This window comes from Typopeltis vanoorti, chromosome 14 (assembly GCF_054136105.1).
Source record: "Typopeltis vanoorti isolate ZY-2024b chromosome 14, IOZ_Tvanoo_1.0, whole genome shotgun sequence".
In the NCBI taxonomy this organism is placed as follows: Eukaryota; Metazoa; Arthropoda; class Arachnida; order Uropygi; family Thelyphonidae; genus Typopeltis; species Typopeltis vanoorti.
In genome coordinates, this window is record NC_143562.1 from 28,478,795 (window position 1) to 28,496,318 (window position 17,524).

General features: G+C 37.1%; 1 protein-coding gene across 1 annotated transcript in view; it reads right to left on the reverse strand.

Moving 5' to 3' along the window:
- Positions 1-17,524, reverse strand: part of LOC150099330 (ER degradation-enhancing alpha-mannosidase-like protein 2) — a 146,053-nt gene that overhangs the window by 101,099 nt on the left and 27,430 nt on the right. The window contains exon 2 of the mRNA XM_090403720.1: positions 12,178-12,434. Coding sequence (XP_090259846.1) covers positions 12,178-12,434 — 257 coding nt within the window. The remainder of the gene's footprint in view (positions 1-12,177; positions 12,435-17,524) is intronic.

Sequence of the window (17,524 nt, forward strand, 5' to 3'; positions counted from 1 at the left end):
TAGAAGGAGAGAGAATAGGAACAGTATAAGAGAGAGAATGAGAGAGAGGTATGAATGATAGAAGAGGTGAGAATAGGATAAGCGGAAGAGAGGGAATGAGTATCAGATACAAGAATGATAGAAGAGGAAATAATGGAAACAGCAGGAAAGGGGGAACAAGAGGAATCTAAGGGAGCACAGGGACTAGGGATAGAGTGATGTCAGGAAGGCAGGTAAGTAGGGGAGCACAGAGCGAAAGTGTTACAGTAGAGAGAGAGAGAGGGATGCACGTAAGCAATCGAGGAATAGGCTGGTAAGAGGTGTAATGTATGAGGACTCAATGATCCGTGGTGTTCATGATAGAATGGTAAGAGGTGTCATGTACGAGGACTCAATGATCTGTGGTGTTCATGATAGGATGCATGAGGAATGTTTGCCAGGAGGAAAGATAGGAAGTGTCGCTATGGCAATTAAGAGAGGTGAAAGGGTAGATGAGATGATTGTGATGGTAGGAACAAATGACGTGAGTGATAATGTAAGTAGGGTAGCAAGAGATATGAGATTCTTGTTTGAGGGTATACAAAAGAAGACACAGAGAGGAAAGATAGTGTGTGTTGCCTAGGTATGACAGTGATGAGCTGAGCAGAAAAGGGGTGATATTGAATGGCATAATAGCGAGAATGTGTCAGAAGAAAGGATTGGAATATGTGGATGTTTGGAGAGCATTTGAGAACAGAGAGGAGGACTGTATGCGAGAGACCGCTTGCATTTGAATGAGGAAGGATGTAGGCATCTGGAGAGAGAGATTGCTGTTCTGAATGAGTCAGTGTGTCCCAGTGTGGATGGTAGCAGGGGTGGCCTCTTGTGGGAATGGGTACTTGGGAGAAGATGGATGACATCAGGTAACGCTGAGCCCAGTGGAGTCTAGAGGGGATAATGCTGGGTATAGAAACAATGGCATTTTTATGCATTATACTAATGCCAGGAGTATTCGGAATAAGGGAGAGGAAGCGTGGTGGTGGAGTACTGCTTATGATAAATGATGACCTACATACTCTTAAGAGTGGAGGCTTTGGAAGGCTGTGGCACTAATGATTTTGAAAACGTATGGTGTGAGGTGGAGGTGGGCAAGACAGGATATTTGGTGGGGGTGTTGCTACAGACCAAGGCGCACAGAGGGTGAGGACCAGAAGTTGAGACAGTTGAGCGTGGCAAATGCAAGAAGAATGATTGTTATGGGAAATTTTAACTACAGCAGCATAAATTAGGGAAAGGAAGATGCATATAGCAATAACGTAATGGAATGTCTAGAGTTGTTGAGGGACAAATGTCTTATGTGGAATTATAAAGCAGGTAATTATAATAGTCTTAGATGTCAACTTGGAGAAGTTTCGTGGAGGGAGTAATTGGAAGGCCGGGATATCATTAGTGCTTGGGAAATTGTGAAGGAATATTTGTTAGCAGCAATGGAAAGCTGTATTCCACGAGCGAAGAAGAGGACAATTTGGAGTAAAGTGGATGACAAATAATATTAAACAGGAATTGCATGCGAAAAAGAGGAAATGGAAGAGATATAAGGAGACAGGTGAAGAGAAGATGCATGAAGAATATAAGACACAGGACAGGTGAGTGTTTAGTATGAGGAAGGCAAAACTGGAATATGAGAAAAAATTGGCCCTTAGATCCAAGGAAATTCCTAGGGAATTTTTTAGCTATGTGGCCAGTAGGAGGAGAAATGACTGTGGAAGAATGGCATTGTGGGATAAAAATGGGAATAGAGTGACTGATGAAGAGGGCATAATGGAATTGTTCATTGAAAACTTTATTGGAGTATGTATATTATTTCTGGGAAAACTGGCAAATCTCCTAAAATCCACCAAACCTCACACACATAGAAGAAATATTTGAACATCACAATGTAGTCTATAAATTTCCCTGCCAAAATGACTGTGATATCACCTACACAGGTTCCACCATCAGGTCTTTATGGGCAAGACTACAAGAACACTTCTGTGATTGTAACATCCCTATTCCTGAACATTTAAACAGTAAAAAACGTAACATCAAAAAGAAAAATTGAATACAAAGCACAGGAAAAACGGAAATAGCTGTTCACGCCCTTGAACAAAAACATATCCCGCAGATCGACAAGGTCATCATAGTAGACAGACAAGACAATGAAACAATGTTTAGAATATCGGAAACAATAGCCATAAAATGTGACGCGAACTCTATCAAAGTACACAGGCACTACATAATCTCGGATGTTTGGAAGCTTCACAACATAAAATTGAGGTCACAACCCCGACCAATAGGCGATAACATAAACACTTCAAAAACAGAGGCACCTACCCGACCTGACATAGCATCCACTTTCCCAATGTGTTCAGATGATGACCAAAAATAGTCGAAACGGACCGCACCCTGTCAACCCCCTTTTCCTCTTCCCCCTCCCTATATAAAAAATCAACCCTTTCACCTTTTCCTCACCCTATATAACATAATAATATAATATATATGTTTATATATATATATTACTGAAAAAAACAAAAAAACCCGGGTTTTTCTAATTTAATTCTCCCAAATTGCCTACCCCCCCTCCACACACACAGTAGTTTTCGGACATCGCAGAAAGAAGAAAAACCGCACACCCAGAAAAAGGTATGTGTAAATTTCTCTTCCTTATGCTACATATACTTTTTGGTAAATTTACATCTACAATGCCCTAAGAATCCATGAACCAATGACATTTAAACAGGGGCACTCCTAAACTGAAGCAGGCAAATAGCCGTAATTATAATACTTTATTGGAGTATTTCATCCTGGAGGAGTCAATTTCAATACTAGAGGGATAGAGCAGGTTCGAGGTTTAGAGGTGCAGGAGGAGAGTGTGTTCCAAATACTGAGTACTCTGGATACCAATAAAGCTGTTGAACTGGATGGTATTTCACCACGAGTTTTGAGAAAATGTGCTAGGGAAATTACAGTGCCTTTGACCTGGCTTTTCAGTGAAAGTCTAGCTGCAGGAAAGGTGCCCATGGAATGGAAAGAAGGTAAGATAGTGCCATTGCATAAGGACAGTAGCAAACTGGAAGTGTCTAATTATAGGCCAGTTTGTGTGTCATCAGTAGTTAGTAAGATCTTGGAGAAAGCAGTGAGGGATCGTATACAGCATTGGGCAGATGAGGGTAATGTTATCTGTGAGAATCAACATGGATTTGTGAAAGAGCGCTCATGTTTTAGCAATATGCTAGACTTTTATAATAAAGTTACAAGAGCATTAGATGAGGGAAAGGCATATACTGCCATTTTCCTAGACTTAGCAAAGGCATTTGACAGGGTGCCACATGAAAAGCTGATATTCAAGTTGCAGCACATGGGTGTGGATGTCAGATTGGCCAACTGGATTCAGGATTGGCTATCCGATAGGTATCAGAGAGTTGTGTATGGTGGAGCAATATCAAAGAGGCAGAAGGTTACAACTGGGGTTCCACAGGACTCAGTAGTGGGACCTATATTGTTTAACCTTTATATCAATGACATTGTCCATTGACTGCAAGAGGATATTCAGTTGTTTGCGGATGATGCGAAGCTGGGAAGGGTTATTAGTAATAGTGCAGATGTGGTAGCCCTGCAAGAGGATTTGAATAAAGTACATAGATGGGCAAATGAATGGGGGTGTCAGTTTAATGCAGCAAAATGTAAGGTCTTGAGGTTTGAGACACATTGATGAGATGCTGCATACTCTATGGGAGGAGTTAAACTGGAGGAAGTAGGGGAGACAAGAGATCTGGGGGGTTGATGACTGATAGATACCTGAAATTTAGGGGACATATTACAAAGGTGGTGAAGGGGTAAGAGAGGATTGTTGCAATAATGAGAAGGACGCTGACCTGCAGAGATAAAACAGTTATCATTCCGTTGTATAAGACCCTGATCAGACCACACTTGGACTATTGTTCTCAGATTTGGTCCCCAGGATTTGAAGGGGATAAATTAACTGTGGAAAGGGTACAAATGCAGATAACAAAGATGGTTTTATGACTGTACAATGATAGTTATGAGGATCGGTTGAGGGAATGTAGACTGCAGAGTTTTGTGGATAGAAGGAGGAGGGGTGATATGATTGAGACTTTTAAACTATTGAGAGGTGGTTATAGAGTTGACACTGGGGAGTTCTTTTGCTTGGTTGAACAGCGGGAAGGAGTCATGACAAGGGGCCATCCCTGGAAGTTATGAAAGGAAACTGTGAGAAAGAGGGTGAGGAGTGGTTTCTTTGCATGGAGGGTGATTGATCCATGGAATGCACTGCCTGATGGAGTGGTGGGAGTGAGAACAGTCAATGCGTTTAAGGAGTGGTATGATAGACACTTTGTGTTTCCTAGGAGGGACCTCCCTCAATGAGTTTTGATAGACTTGTGTTTCTTAGAAAGGACCTCCCACGATGAGTCTTTTGACTCCACGGAGGCCTGAATAATAATAACAATAATAAAAATGACTTCCTACCATACCAGCTTTATTGATTCTGTTGTCTATTTCCATATTTAATTTGCCACCTTCGCTAAAAATCATGCCTAAGTAGCTGAAATGTTTTACTTGTTCTATAGGTTCTCCATTTAAAATGCAATTGATATTTTCAATGTTTCTGCCTACATACCATATCTATTACAATTTTAATGCTGACCAACATACCATATCTATTACAACAGTACAGTTATTCAATTTAGTCAGGGAATCTTGCAGACTTGTAGCAGATTTATTTAGAAGTATAACAAATCTCAGTCCTCCTTGAAGAGATATAAGAAGGAGCATATATGTTATGTTTAGGCTTAGGGTGGCCTAAGCTTGCCTTGACGCAGTACTATCATTGGACTTATGTGGCATTTTATAAAGTTACTGGAGTTGTCCACTAATCCACCATGTCCTGTTGGCATTGTCACTTCTTGTCCAGGATTGCTTATTGGTTATTCGCAGCTAGCCACCATTTCTAGTGGCCATTCCCTGATCTACAACCTGGGGACCTGTCGAACGGCATGCCACTTTGCCTTCGAAAGACTCCACACCAGAACAATTAACATATAAAATAAAAAGTAGTAGCCCTAGCACAGAGTCCTGAAGCACTCCACAGGTCACCTTTGTTCATCCTGATTCCACTCCACCATACACCACCCACTCGCCAAAATTATAAAATATCCAATATTATAAATTATCCAGAACCTATCCTTCCTCCCTGATTTAAACTTACATGTGCAGACCACACTTCGCTATGTAGGCATTTGAAACCAGATCTGATGGAATAGGTTGGTTAACCTTTATTCCCAAGGTGTCTTATGTCTGTATATTATGTGCTCTTTCAGCTAGTCTGCCTGTTTTGAAAGATGAGAAATACATGTTTCTGGGAGAAAAAACCCTCCATACGAGAACAGCTAACTCAGCATTTGACCGAAAACAACTGATAAAGGTTCCTTATATCAAAGACAGGATTCAAACCCAGCTAAAGGGCTCATCTAAACCAACTGAGCTATTGAGGCTCACCCAGGAGCTATAAAAGAAGTAAAATGTCTCAACTCTTTAGGCACATGTTTGTAATAAAAAAAAAAAAAAAGAGGGAGAATTAGCAAAGATGGTATGAGAGGGAGTTATAGGAATAAATTTATATGGAATAAGATAAAAATTAGTCAAAACACTAAACTAAACAATACAGGATTCGAACCAGTTTTCATTGAAAAATACGGATTCCTTGCTATCAAATCTGAGGATTATGAATCAGAGAGAGAGAGAGAGAGTTAAAAATAAAACAGCTGATCAAAGACTAGAGACCACAAATATGAAAGTCTGAAAGAAATTAGGGTAATGAACAGATGGCATCAATGGCAGAATCACAGCAAAAATGAGGATATTAGGAAGGGACTTGACACTGTTAACATTTAGAAATGTGTGAGCTGAACTAATCCAAGCTGATTTGATCACAGAATTGGAGAGAAAAGATTAGCAAAAAAAAAAAAAAAGGTGTTTGTTGCCAGGATCAGGAGAAAAAGACCCAGAGGAAGACTAAGATCTAAGTGGACTGAAACAGTAAGTAGTGTTTTAGAAGACCAAAATATAGGATCTGACAATGATGAAATTCTGGGTTGCCAATAGGAAATTAGTAATGATGCAAACTTTTTATGTATCACTATCCTGTACACCCTTTGAGGGCAAAGAGATTTGACAATGAAGCTCTCACTATGGATTCTTTGCTATAAAACCTGATGAGAGTATATTAATAAAATTAACATTTTTAACTCTTGACTTAGCAGTTACAATAAAAAAAATAAAAACTACTACTATTGTATACAGAACTTTATTTAAAACACTTGTTCTAGCCCAAAGCCTGGAACACTTGTCTTAGCCCAACAACCTGCTCAAGCAACATTGTTGTTATTTAACTTGCATAAAATACTCCCAACCACTTTTACCATAGAATCACTATAGATTTTAATGCTAGCACATAAATCAGAATTGGTGTCAAACATAGGGTCAAGCAAGGACCCTAATCACACAGCAGATTCATTCCCCTAAAGCTAACAATTTATTCAAATGGTTATTCATATCTATTCTAAATTTGCTACTTTCAATACTGAACAATTATCCTCTACCAAATCACCTTCTATTGTTCCTATCAATTCTCTAGTTGCTCAGCCAATGTTTCAAAATGTTCACGTTTATGTGATATTCGATTAACTAATTCAATGTCCTGAAGAATCTTCAGTGACTTCTCCCCAAAGTTTGCCCTTAATAAACTGCACTATTCCAGATTTACTTATTACTATCTGTACTATTTGCTTTAACTCAGCTATTTCTAAGCAGTGCTTATAAATAAACCTAATGTTACTTTTGTCACCTTTTTCGCACTTCACGTGGTCAGCATAACCTCATGTGCAATAATGTTCACATGCACAAAGCCAAACTTCCCACCAAAAATTCTATTTCTTCAGTTTCTTGCCTCCATTCCCCCCCCCATCAGATTTCCTACCTGTGCCAATGAAAATAAAAATTACACACTAATTCTACTTAAGAAATTACTCGCCAGCTAAAATTATTGAAAAGTAATTCTTCTTGATGCATAATCTGACAAAGTTGAACAATTTCTGAAACATAATGCAATATACCAACAATCAAAACATGTAATCCTGCCTCTGGAAATGAATAAAACATTATATTACAAAAATTCTGCAGTATATAAGAGATTGGTGAGTTGGATAGGTATTAGCAAGTTATATATGGAGGAGTGGTATGACAAAAGTGGGAGGTCACTAGTGGAGCACTGCAGGGATTTGGTCTTGGGACATTATTAACTTGTAGACTAAAGATAATGAGACAAGCTTAACTGGAAATATGCAGTTTTTTCAGATGATGCAAAGTAAGAAAGAATTATGAGGAGCAGAGAAGATCCGTCTTATCTGGAAAATCTCAAATAGACTACGTTAACTTGGCAAGTGAGTGGCGCTATCAGTTTAATGTTACAAAGTGCAAGGTCTTGAAATTTGTTAGACAAAATTGAGATGCAGAATTTACAATTAATGAACAAATTTTGAAAGAGATAAGATATCTGGGAGTGATGGTGGACAACTTGAAGTTTAAAGCTCACATTGCTAAAATTGTAAGAACATCAAAATGGATTATGGCAACCAAGGAGTACCTTGTCATGTAGAAGCAAAGAGGTTATGGTTCCCATGTATAAGGATCATGCTGCACATGGACTAGAGTGCTCAGATTTGATCGGCTGGTTTTCAAGAGGGATAAGGATATGTTAGAGTCCAGAGAAGGTTCATTAAGTCAGTACCAGTTCTATGGAATGTGGTATATGAAGACAGATTGAGGGAATGGAACTTGCAGAGCCTTGTGAATAGAATAAAAGGAGAGGATATGATTGTGATGTATAAAAAAATAATTCCAATGTTGAAACAAACTTTCACATGAAAAGATAAGGATATCGTTTTGCTTCTTTAGAAGATCTTGATAAGACCTCACTTGGCCTACTGTGCACAGGTCTGGTTTCTGTTGTGATTCTGATACAGAGGAGAAAGTGCAAAGGAGAGTGCTAAAAATGATATATCAGGATTGTAGAATACTGATTATGAAGACAGATTGAGAATTTGTAAACTGCAGACACTAGCAAATAGGAGAAAGAGGGGTGATATGATTGATACTTACAAACTTCTGAATGGATCATACAGGATTTCAGTTGATGGAATTTTTCATTTTATGGAAAGTGGGGAGAGAACAAGAGGGCATCACTGGAAGCTGAGAATGGATGGCACTAAGTAGGGGATGAGGGTTAGATTTTCTCTCACAGGGTGGTGCGCGATTGGAATGGATTGCCACTGGATACTGTGAGTGAAAGCAGTGTGAATGAATTCAAGAATAAGTATGATAGCTAGTGCATGTATGTGGCCTCCCTTCGTGAGTCCGTGATTCTCTGGAGGTCTCTCTTAATAGTAAGTTGGTAAGGGATTGTTACCAGAATAAGATTTTTCATAGAGAAGTAGTAAATAAGAGTAGAACAAGAAGCCATCCTTGAAAGCTGTATAAGGATGGTGCGAGAGCAAGAGAGTGAGGAGCAGGACATTGAGTGGAGAGTGGGTGGTGCATGGAATGCACTTCCTATAAGTGTGGCAAATGTATAAACTATGAATTGGTTTAAGGCAGGATTCAATGATCTGTCTGCATGTGTGTTGACTTCCCTTAATGAGTCTCGACTGTATAGAGCTGTGGTGTGAATAACGGTAATGGAAGTATATATGGAAAATATATGTATGGAAAATTCAACACAATTTAAAAGAGGATTTTTATCAGTCATTACCACAAGGCAGTTCATCATCATCATTATCAAATTTCTGATTGGTACCCTCAAGGGAGTGTACAGGATATGATAGTACTACATGAAAAATTTACATCATTAATAACTTCCTATCTACAATTTTCCTCCAAATCAGTCTGTTACTCATCAAGACTCCAATATTATCAGATCTTATATTTCTATCGTCTAAGACACTTTGTACCGTATCAATCCACCTATTTCTTGGTTTTCCTCTGAGTCATTTTCCTGCTAACCTGGCAGAGAACACTTGTTTTGCTAATCTTTCCTTGACCCAGCTCTCAGATCCATAAGTTAAAACTGGTTTGAACACTGTCCTGTCTTGTATACAGCTAATTTAGTGTTCCAACTAATTAATCTCTTATTCCATATGAATTTATTCAATTGACTTCCTACTATGCCAGCATTGTTGATTCTATTGTCTACTTGCATATTTAATTTACCATCTTCACTAAAAATCTTGTCCAAGTAGCTGAAATGTTTTACTTGTTCCACAAGTTCTCTGTTCATAACACAGTTGATATTTTCAACGATTCTACCTATTTTCATTGTCTTTGCCTTTTTTTTTCTTGCTGACCTTCATACCATATCTATTAAAACAGTTATTCAATTTAGTCAGGGAATCTTGCAAACTTCAATTTAGTCAGGGAATCTCCACATCAAGCAAAGAGCTGACATTAACATCTCCAATTCTGATATCATGTTTAATACCACTTTCCTTCATAATGTGATCCATAAAGATAATAAATAACAGAGGGTATAATGTACATCCTTGTCTCACATCAGATTTAACATTAACCATCTTCCTGTATTTCCTTCAATTCTAACTGCCGACTTACAACTCCAATAAACACTAAGTATTGCTTGATACAATGCTCCATTGACACCATATAACTGTAGCGTATTGAATAGCTTCTCTTTTGGCACCTTGTCATATGCCTTTTCCAGATCTACAAAACTCAAATAGAGATCTTTGTTATATTCCCATGATTTCTCTACTATTAGTCGTAAAGTGAAGATCTGATCCTGACAGCCTCTATTTGGCCGGAATCTAGTTTGTTCTTCACCAAGCATTTCTTCCACAATTCTTCTCAACCGTTTCTCAAATATACTTGCATATAACATACCAGGAACACTCAGTAGGGAAATACATCTGTAATTCTCACATTCAGTAATATTTCCCTTTTTATATAGGGGTACTATGAATTCTACTCCAATCATCGGGAATTCGTCCCTCTGTCCAGGCCTTCTGAACTATGCAGTGCAGCCACTGCAAGACTTTTATACTACCATACTTAGCATTTCTGGTCAAATATCATCTACTCCTGTGCCTTTCCACATTTCAAGCCTTTGATGACTTTTTCTACTTCAAGTATGAATATGTATTCCTGACTGTATGCCTGTTGAGTGTTTTTTACCACTGTGCTATCACTGCTTGTTTCATTTAGCAATTTTTTTTCAAAGTAATTACTCCATACTTCAAGGATATCTTTTCCCCCTGTTATCATGTCACTTTTATCATCTCTAACTGATTTTACAGAACTCTTTCCTCCATTTCTAAGCTTCTTCAACAACCTCCAGAATATCTTACCACCTTCTTAATATTTATTTTCTATGTTCTTGCCAAAGTCCACCCTTTTGTTTGACTTTTGTTTAGCTAGTTTTACACAGCGTTTTGCTTTTTTACATTTGTCTCTGTATTCTCTAAGAGCACAAGCTGACTTATTTGCCAGGAACTTTTGATATGCTTTCTTCTTTTCCTTCACTGCCTCTTTAACTTCCTGTGTCCACGATGGAGCTCTGATTTTTCTATCCTTGCAGACAACATCACCACATGCCTCTCTAGCTGAATCAATCAAGGTTTTCTTCAAGGCTTGCCACTGAATCTCTAAAGTTTGGTTCCTGTTCTCAAACTCTTTAATTTTTTCTTCAATAATCTTTGTGTATTTTAGTCTACAGTTCACATCCGAGAGCTGCTCAACTTTTATTCGCTTTAAAACTTTCTTACATGATATTCATTTCAATATGAAATTCAATTTTATCCTGCTCAAGACTAAATAGTGATCACTTCCAATTTCAAATCCTCTCTACACTGTGGTGTCCTGCACAAAGGAGAAAACATCACTATCAATAATAACATAGTCAATGAGACTTTTCTTATTCCTTGTCTCTTCTCTCCATGTGAATTTGTGCACATTTTTATGTTGGAACATGATTTTAGCAATAAACCAGTCCATGTCCTGAACAGAAATCCAACAAATATTTGCCATTATTATTAGCTTTACTCTTTTCTCCAAATTTTCCCAATATATTTTTGTATGTCTGACAATCATTTCCTACTCTGCTATTTAGATCCCCAACAAGGACGAACTTTTCCTTTTTCATTGTATCAGTTGCTTTTTCTAAAGCCTCAAAAAATTCCTCCATTTCTACCTTAGTAGAACATTCTGTGGGACCACAGGCACAAATAAGTTTCATTGTCCAGTTCTCCATTCTGATATTTGTACACATCACTCTACTTGAGACTGCCTGCCATTCAAGAAGATTAGCCTCGTATTTAGTGTTGAATACAATGGCTACTCCTTCTTTTCCTTGATTGTCATTGCCTGAATATAACATTTTGTATTTATTGCTCAGAACGATCTCACCAGTTTTTGTCTTTTTTGTTTCAGTAACCCCTATTATGTCGATCTGGTACTTATCTGATTCCTCAGCTAGCTCCATTTCTTTGCCATTCAGGCTTCTTATGTTGATAGTACCAAATTTTAACTCTGGTGATGTTGAGTTGGGGTGTTATTTCAGATTTCTTCCAGTAGCTGACTTTTCGCTGTTCACCCTGGTGAAAATAACGGGGGCCTTGTTTAACCGGGCAACGGCCTCAGACGGCATGAAATTTTGTCATCTTGTATCATCATTTGGTTTAAGCCAATAAGAATTACTATTTGGTCAGCTAAATCCCAAATTGCCAGCCCATCCTCATTCGTTCAGTATCCAGGTAGATACCCAACCGGGTGCACCACGAAAAGGTGAGGATTGGACATTAGGTCAGAAGCCCTGGTTGGTTCTCTGCATTCCTTTAAAGGCGATGTGGGGGTCTCCTCTCAGTTATACGGCTTTGACCCTTAAGCAGCCCGGGTGATAAGTTTTAACTCTCAAAAAAACTGAGTCACACCTTCAGTTTTATTACTGAAAGTATTTCTTGGCTTCAACATCAACTTGTGAAGCAATAATATTTAACATGCTAAATCATGGATGATTCCTTTCGTGCTAACAGTTATAAAATCCACCAAGCATTCAAGTAAATATATAGATCAATAAAGCTATGATAATATACAAACCTCGTATATTAGTTTCAAATACAGAGACATTGATGTTTATATTAAAGTCAGCAGTACTGATTATCTTGTGGGCAATCCGCCGAAATTCAGTATAATTACCCATAACAGCTAAGGTATCTAGAGCATCAATTAGAGTTAAAGAAAAGCTCCCCCAGGTATCCATTCCATTACAAGACAACGGTCTAAGTTCATCATAAGGATATGCATTAACAAGATAGCTGTTATATGCATGCTGGAACATCTGAACTACTCGTTCTCTGCAATGAAAACACTTCTTCAGTATTTAAATATCAGCTTTGATAAACAAACACATAATTTCAAATAAGGTAACAAACAATTCTCCATAAATAAATAAAAATAGAAAAGGTATCTATTATATCATCAATAAGCATATTATTCCTATAATGTACTTGTAATCATTTCAAAACAAATTGCATCACATAACTTATTATTACAACAACTACTCATTCTTAGCTATTTGCTAATAGTCTACAGCAGGGGTTCTCGAACTTTTTAAATTTTGTACCAATGAAATAAGAATCAAAAAATATATGTAACACCATAAAATATTTTTGCAAAATAAATATTAAATATGAAAACCCTTATGACACGCTAATGAGACTTTGCATCCGAAAATTCACATAAAACTACAATAAAATTTATTTATTCGTTTGATTTGATTCGCCAAGTTAAATTCTTGGAACAATCTACTCATTACAATATTAAAATACATTTTTCTGAACATTTATTTATATATTTTGTGTAAAAATTGTACCACCAAAAATAACAGAGAGGTTCCTATCAGCAATTTCAATTCATATAATGAGATTGTGTTTATGAATGTTTATAATGTGATTTAATGTATTGCCAGCTTGGTTGGCTGAATTCATAGCATATGCACTTTCTTGCTAAACAGGCTCTACGTTCAAATCCTGCCACAGGCAGGGATGTGGATAAATAATATCTTTAGGTGATAGATGAACATTATCACCAAAATGAGACTATCCTACTTATTGGATAGCCTGAAGTGGCTTGAAAGAAGTTTCATGCTTGGTCTCTACAGCAGAATTCTCAGATTATTCAACCTCTTAGTCAACCCTATGGTACTATCACGCTATAGTACTTATTAAATTTTTAAATTTAAGTAAAATAATTATTTCAAAATGGATGTATAAAAGTATACAAAATTCTTTTTTTTTGCATCCTTAAATACTTTAGGTATATAAAGATCCAAATTTGTTTGGCCTAACTAGAACTCTCATATAGAGAATAAATAAAATAATACCATGACTTATTTTTTAAAATTTTTTTGACCATACCACCTGAGATTAGCTCTGCTAATCTCAGGTAGTATGGTCACTTAAACAGAATAAGAGAGGAAAGATTAGCAAAACAAGTGTTCTCTGCCAGGTTGGCAGGAAAAAGACCCAGAGGAAGACCAACATATAGGTGGATTGATACAGTGAAAAGTGCCTTAGAAGACAGAAATATAAGATCTCATAATGTTGGAGTCTTGACAGGCAATAGATTGAAATTTGGAGGAAAACTGTAGATAGGAAGTTAGTAGTGACATAAGTTTTTCATGCAGTACTATCAGATCCTGTACACCCCTTGAGGATATATGTCAGGAATTTGATGATGATGATGATTATAAAACAATACTGATAGATGCTATACATCATACTTGTAAAAGGGGTTGCAGAGGAATGAGAATCTTTAGTTTTTATGTACACTGGTAACGAAGTCGTTTACATAAAGGGGACTAAAATTTAAAAAAAAAAAAAAATAGTAATAGATATAACACCGTATCTAATTGCAGCATGAACAGATGTCTGCTTGCATGAAAAATATTGATCTATCAAGTAATGGCAGTGATTTTAAGTCACATACTGTAAAGTCACTGACTATTCTAATTAAAAGAAATAGGTCTCAAATTTAACCTGCTGTAACTACAGTTTCAGATGGAGTAATAAAGTTCACTATCTTTAATCAGGAAGGTAATCAACAAGACACACAACAATGAATATTATGAAGCACTAAATACAATTCACAGAAAAACCACAGCACTTGAAAACAGTAAAAATCACCAAAAAAGTAATTTTTCCTTCTCCCCCTCCATAGGCACTTCTACAGTTCAGGTCATTCAATTAATTTTAACCAAATGCAGAATGCCAATTATTTCCCCCCCCCCCATGAGTGTGCATAATCTTCTCATTGAGAATATTAGCATAATCATACCAAAAGAAGTGGAAGGAACAGTAAAGGAGGAAGACGAAAGTCATATATATATGTCAAGATATACTCCTCCTCAACAATTTTACCTAATTCATCTAAAAAAAATATATTACGTCATAAAAAATCACTTGCAAAAAAAAAGGCAAGTACTAAGAAAATAGGCTTGTTACAATTGAGAAGCTGCTAATTAGCTGACATTATTTCATCATCATCATCATCATCAAATTCCTGCCATGTACCCTCAAGGGGTGTACAGGATATGACAGTACTACATGAAAAAATTACATCATTAATAACTTCCTATCTACAATTTTCCTCCAAATCAGTCTGTTACTTGTCAAGACTCCAACATTATCAGATCTTATATTTCTATCGTCTAAGGCACTTTGTACCATAGCAATCCACCTATATCTTGGTCTTCCTCTGGGTTGTTTTCCTGCCAACCTGGCAGAGAACACTTGTTTTGCTAATCTTTCCTCTCCCATTCTATTTAAGTGACCATACCATCTGAGATTAGCTCTGCTAACGCATTCCTGGATGCTGACAATGTCAAGTTCTTTCCTAATATCCTCATTTTTAATATGATATTGCCATTGATGCCATCTGTTCATGCCTCTAATCTTTCTCAGGACTCTCATATCTGCAGTCTCTAGTCTTTGGTCAAGTGTTTTACTTCTGACCCAGCTCTCAGATCCATAAGTTAAAATTGGTTTGAACACAGTCTTGTATACAGCTAATTTAGTGTTCCGACTAATTTCTTTCTTATTCCATATGAATTTATTCAATTGACTTCCCACGATACCAGCTTTGCTGATTCTGTTGTCTATTTCTATATTTAGTTTACCATCTTCAGTAAAAATTGTGCCTAAGTAGCTGAAATGTTTTACTTGTTCCACAGGTTCTCCATTCACAACACAGTTGACATTTTCAATGATTCTGCCTATTTTCATTGTCTTTGTCTTTTTATTGCTGACCTTCATACCATATCTATTACAACAGCTATTCAATTTAGTCAGAGAATCTTGCAGACTTGTAGCGGATTTATTTAGAAGTATAACATCATCCGCATAAAGCAAAGAGCTGACATTAACATTTCCAATTTTGATATCAGGTTTAATACCACATTCCTTCATAATGTGATCCATATAGATAATGAATAACAGAGGGGATAATGTACATCCTTGTCTCACACCAGATTTAACATTAAACCATCTTCCTGTACTTCCTTCAATTCTAACTGCTGACTCACAACTCAAATAAAGACTAAGTATTGCTTGATATAATGCCCCATTGACACCATATAACTGCAGCGTATTGAATAGCTTCTCTCTTGGCACCTTGTCATATGCCTTTTCCAAATCGACAAAACTTAAATACAGATCTTTGTTATATTCCCATGCTTTCTCGACTATTTGTCGTAAAGTGAAGATCTGATCCTGACAGCCTCTATTTGGCCTGAATCCAGCTTGTTCTTCACCAAGCTTTTCTTCCACAATTCTTCTCAACCGTTTCTCAAGTATACTTGCATAGATCTTGCCAGGAACACTCAGTAGGGAAATACCTCTGTAATTCTCACATTCAGTTTTATTTCCCTTTTTATATATGGGTACTATGAGAGCTCTACTCCAATCATCGGGAATTCGTCCCTCTGTCCAGGCTTTCTGAACTATGCAGTGCAGCCACTGTAAGACTCTTATACCACCATACTTCAGCATTTCTGGTCGAATATCATCTACTCCTGCTGCCTTTCCACATTTCAAGCCTTTGACGGCTTTTTCTACTTCAAGTATGGATATGTATTCCTGACTGCATGCCTGGTCAGTGTTTTTTATCACTGTGCTGTCATCACTGCTTGTTTCATTTAGCAGTTTTTCAAAGTAATTACTCCATACTTCAAGGATATCTTTTTCTCCTGTTTTCATTTCACCTTTATCATCTCTAATTCCTTTTACAGCACTCTTTCCTCCATTCCTAAGCTTCTTCAACAACCTCCAGAATATTTTGCCACCTTCTTGATATTTATTTTCTATATTCTTGCCAAAGTCCTCCCATGACTTTTGTTTAGCTAGTTTTACACACTGTTTAGCTTTCTTACATTTGTCTCTGTATTCTGTAAGAGTAAAAGCTGACTTATTTGCCAGGAACTTTTGATATGCTTTCTTTTTTTCCTTCACTGCCTCTTTAACTTCCTGTGTCCACCAGGGAGTTCTGATTTTTTTATCTTTGCACACAACCTCACCACATGCCTCTCTGGCAGAATCAATCAATATTTCCTTCAGAGTTTGCCACTGAATCTCCAAGGTTTGATTCCTGTTCTCAAACTCTTTCATTTTCTTTTCAATAATATTTCTGTATTTTAGTCTACAATTTACATCTGAGAGCTGCTCAACTTTTATTCGCTTTAAAACTTTCTTACATGTTATTCTTTTCAATATGAAGTTCAATTTTATCCTGCTCAAGACTAAATAGTGATCACTTCCAATTTCAAATCCTCTGTACACTCTGGTGTCCTGCACCAGGGAGAAAACATCACTATCAACAATAACATAGTCAATGAGACTTTTCTTATTCCTAGCCTCTTCTCTCCATGTGAATTTGTGCACATTTTTATGTTGGAACATGGTGTTCGTAATAACCAGTCCATGTCCTGAGCAGAAATCCAACAGATATTTGCCATTATTATTAGCTTTGCTCTTTTCTCCAAATTTTCCCAAAATATTTTTGTATGTCTCACAATCATTTCCTACTCTACTATTTAGATCCCCAACAAGGACCAACTTTTCCTTTTTCATTGTGTCAGTTGCTTTTTCTAAAGCCTCAAAAAATTCCTCCACTTCTACCTTAGTAGAACCTTCTGTGGGACCATAGGCACAAATAAGTCTCATTGTCCAGTTCCCCATTCTCATATTTGCCCACATTACTCTACTTGAGACTGACTGCCATTCAAGAAGATTAGCCTCGTATTTTGTGTTGAATACTATGGCTACTCCTTCTTTTCCTTGATTGTTATTGCCTGAATATAACATTTTGTATTTATTGCTCAGAAAGATCTCACCAGTTTTGGTCTTTTTTGTTTCAGTCACCCCTATTATGTCGATCTGGTACTTATCTA